The 2500-nt window shown below is 42.7% G+C and overlaps 1 protein-coding gene across 1 annotated transcript in view; it reads right to left on the bottom strand.

Annotated features, from left to right (window-relative positions):
• Window positions 1–2500, bottom strand: part of slit3 (slit homolog 3) — a 164572-nt gene that overhangs the window by 125622 nt on the left and 36450 nt on the right. Inside the window, exon 3 of the mRNA XM_080008731.1 lies at window positions 190–261. Within this exon, the coding sequence (XP_079864857.1) occupies window positions 190–209 (20 nt within the window). The 5' untranslated portion in view covers window positions 210–261. The remainder of the gene's footprint in view (window positions 1–189; window positions 262–2500) is intronic.

Consider the following 2500-nt stretch of genomic DNA (forward strand, 5'->3'; position numbering starts at 1 on the left):
TGTGTGTGTGTGTGTGTGTGTATGCATGCATGTTTGTTTGTGTATGCATGTACAGTATGTGTGTTTCTTCTTGTATGCATGCATGTATGTTCGAGTGTTCCTTTATGTGTGTATCCCTTTGTGTGTGTGTGTGTGTGTGTGTTTGTGTGTGTGTGCGTGTGTGTGTGTGTGTGTGTGCGTGCTACTCACAGTGTCCGCAGTTTGGGCATGTGGTTGAAGCTGGAAAGAGGAATGAGGGTGATGTTGTTGTTGTTGAGGGTGCTGGATGGAGAGATAGAGAGAGATAGAAAGAGAAAGAAAGAGAGAGAGAGAAAGGGAGAGAAAGAGAATAACATATCGTTAGGAAAAAAAACAGTTTGGTGGAGTTTTGCGGTGAAGCTCTGACGCACGTCCAGTCGCGGGTTCAAATCCCCATCAGCAGCTTCCTGCTCTGGGGCCCGAAGAAAATATAGAATATAGAAATAAAAACACTGCATCACTTCCTACTGAGTCATTTTATTATTCAATTATAAACGATCTAAACAGAGATGATTCAATTAGAGGGATGAGTGGAATTAGTGTAATTAGTAATTATTGCATCGACACTCATGTGTTGATGCTTATGATTCCAGCAAAGTGACACATAACAAGAGAAAATGGATTGAACAGAAATAAATCATTTAAACGACTTTATCTGCATCTTCCTTATACACACACACACACACACACACACACACACACACACACACACACACAGAAATCCTCAGAATAAAACATTGTCCAGTTCCATTGCATTTGTATATTCTGTATATATTTTTATATATATTTGACTAATGCTGTTGTGTGTATTTTTTGTCAGCTATCTGTGTATATTTGGTCAATTTTGATTTCAATTTTATTTATTACTTTCGTTTTAACTTTTCAAATGATATATGATTCCATTGTTATTTTATTCATTTACATTTTTTTATCAATTTATTATTGTTAATACTATTATATTTTACTACTCAATCTCATTCTGGGTTGTTTTACATTTTTAAACCCAACCGCTTGAGTTTGTGTCCATAAGCAACACCCACATGGACTGAGAATACACTCTTTTCACTCTGTTGACTTTACTTTCTTGTTTCTCCATTTCCCTCCTTCCCTCCCTCTCTCTGACCGTCATGTTCCTTCTACAATTCTCTGCCAGTGCAGCCTCAATGGCCTTGGAGAAGGGATTGAGTTTCACCGCACACACACACACGCACACACACACGCACGCACGCACACACACACACACACACACACACACACACACACACACACACACACACACACACACACACACACACACACACACACACACACACACACACACACACACACACACACACACCGCCTGTCAAGGCTGATTCCACACAGTGTATATAATTTAATTGTGGAATAACAATAATTTCCCGCTGTAATTTCCCCGTCAGTTATTCTCCCGCTAACTTCTTCACCTCCTTCTTCACCTCCTTTCTTCCTCCTCTCCTCAATAAAGCCACGTCTGCTCCAAGACAAACGCCGAACGACAGCGTTTAGCGAGCCCCAGCCGTGCCCGGTCAGAGCGGCAGGACGGCGGCTCCTTCCGGGAAGCCCCGGACGCATCGTCCCTCAAGTCAAGACGCCGCTTCGGAAAAACTCCTTGTTTTGTGAAGCTGGAAGTTAAAACATCAGCCCTGTTCAGACTTTACCGCTCTGATTACAGCTGTTAGGTTTAAAGTGGGAAACCATCACACGGTCTGTGTCGGAGGATTTCACTACATTTCCCAGAATTTCGTTCAAAAAGGTTTTTTGTTTTTTTGTCCCCTCACATCCAGGCTTCTCTTCGGCTCGGCTGATTTCTTTTTCATTTCTCGGTCACTTGAGGCGGGGAGGATTATTTTTGGTTCTTTTTTTGGGAATGTTTATCCGCGGCGGACCCCACCGCCGCCAATGCAAACAGCGTAAACTGGAGCACATGCAGACCTCAAACACACTGAAAGGCTGTTTCTTATCAAGCTCCATCGCAGTAAGGTATCAAATGTGATATTTTTAAAACAACATAATCTCACAGATTACCACTTTAATGTTTTCACTTGTTTACTCTGAGGGTTCCCCAGAAGTTTACTTTCCTAAAGACGTATTAAATAAAACTATAACTTTCTAACATCTGCTGCTGAAGCACGGACGAAAATATCAATTTTCAGCCATTTGACATAAAGTTTGGGGTGGCGAGGCAACGTTCCAGATGACATTTCACAACATTAAAAGTTGTGAAATGTCATCTGGAACGCCCCAAAGCCAGCCGCTGAAAAGAACCCGGTTTGAAAACGAAATTTGTTTTCAAACCGGGTTCTTTTCAGCGGATTCTTTCAGTGGACGGCTCCAGATGGGACTTCTCCCAGCGGTTGTTTGCCTCAAATTTAAAATCCACATCAACCCCGGGGCCACGGCCGCAACGACACGTCAGGTCCGCCGCCATGTTCATCAACACGGGCGGTCACAGTGAACGTCA

The sequence above is a fragment of the Zeus faber genome (assembly GCF_960531495.2).
Source record: "Zeus faber genome assembly, chromosome: 10".
Lineage (NCBI taxonomy): Eukaryota > Metazoa > Chordata > Actinopteri > Zeiformes > Zeidae > Zeus > Zeus faber.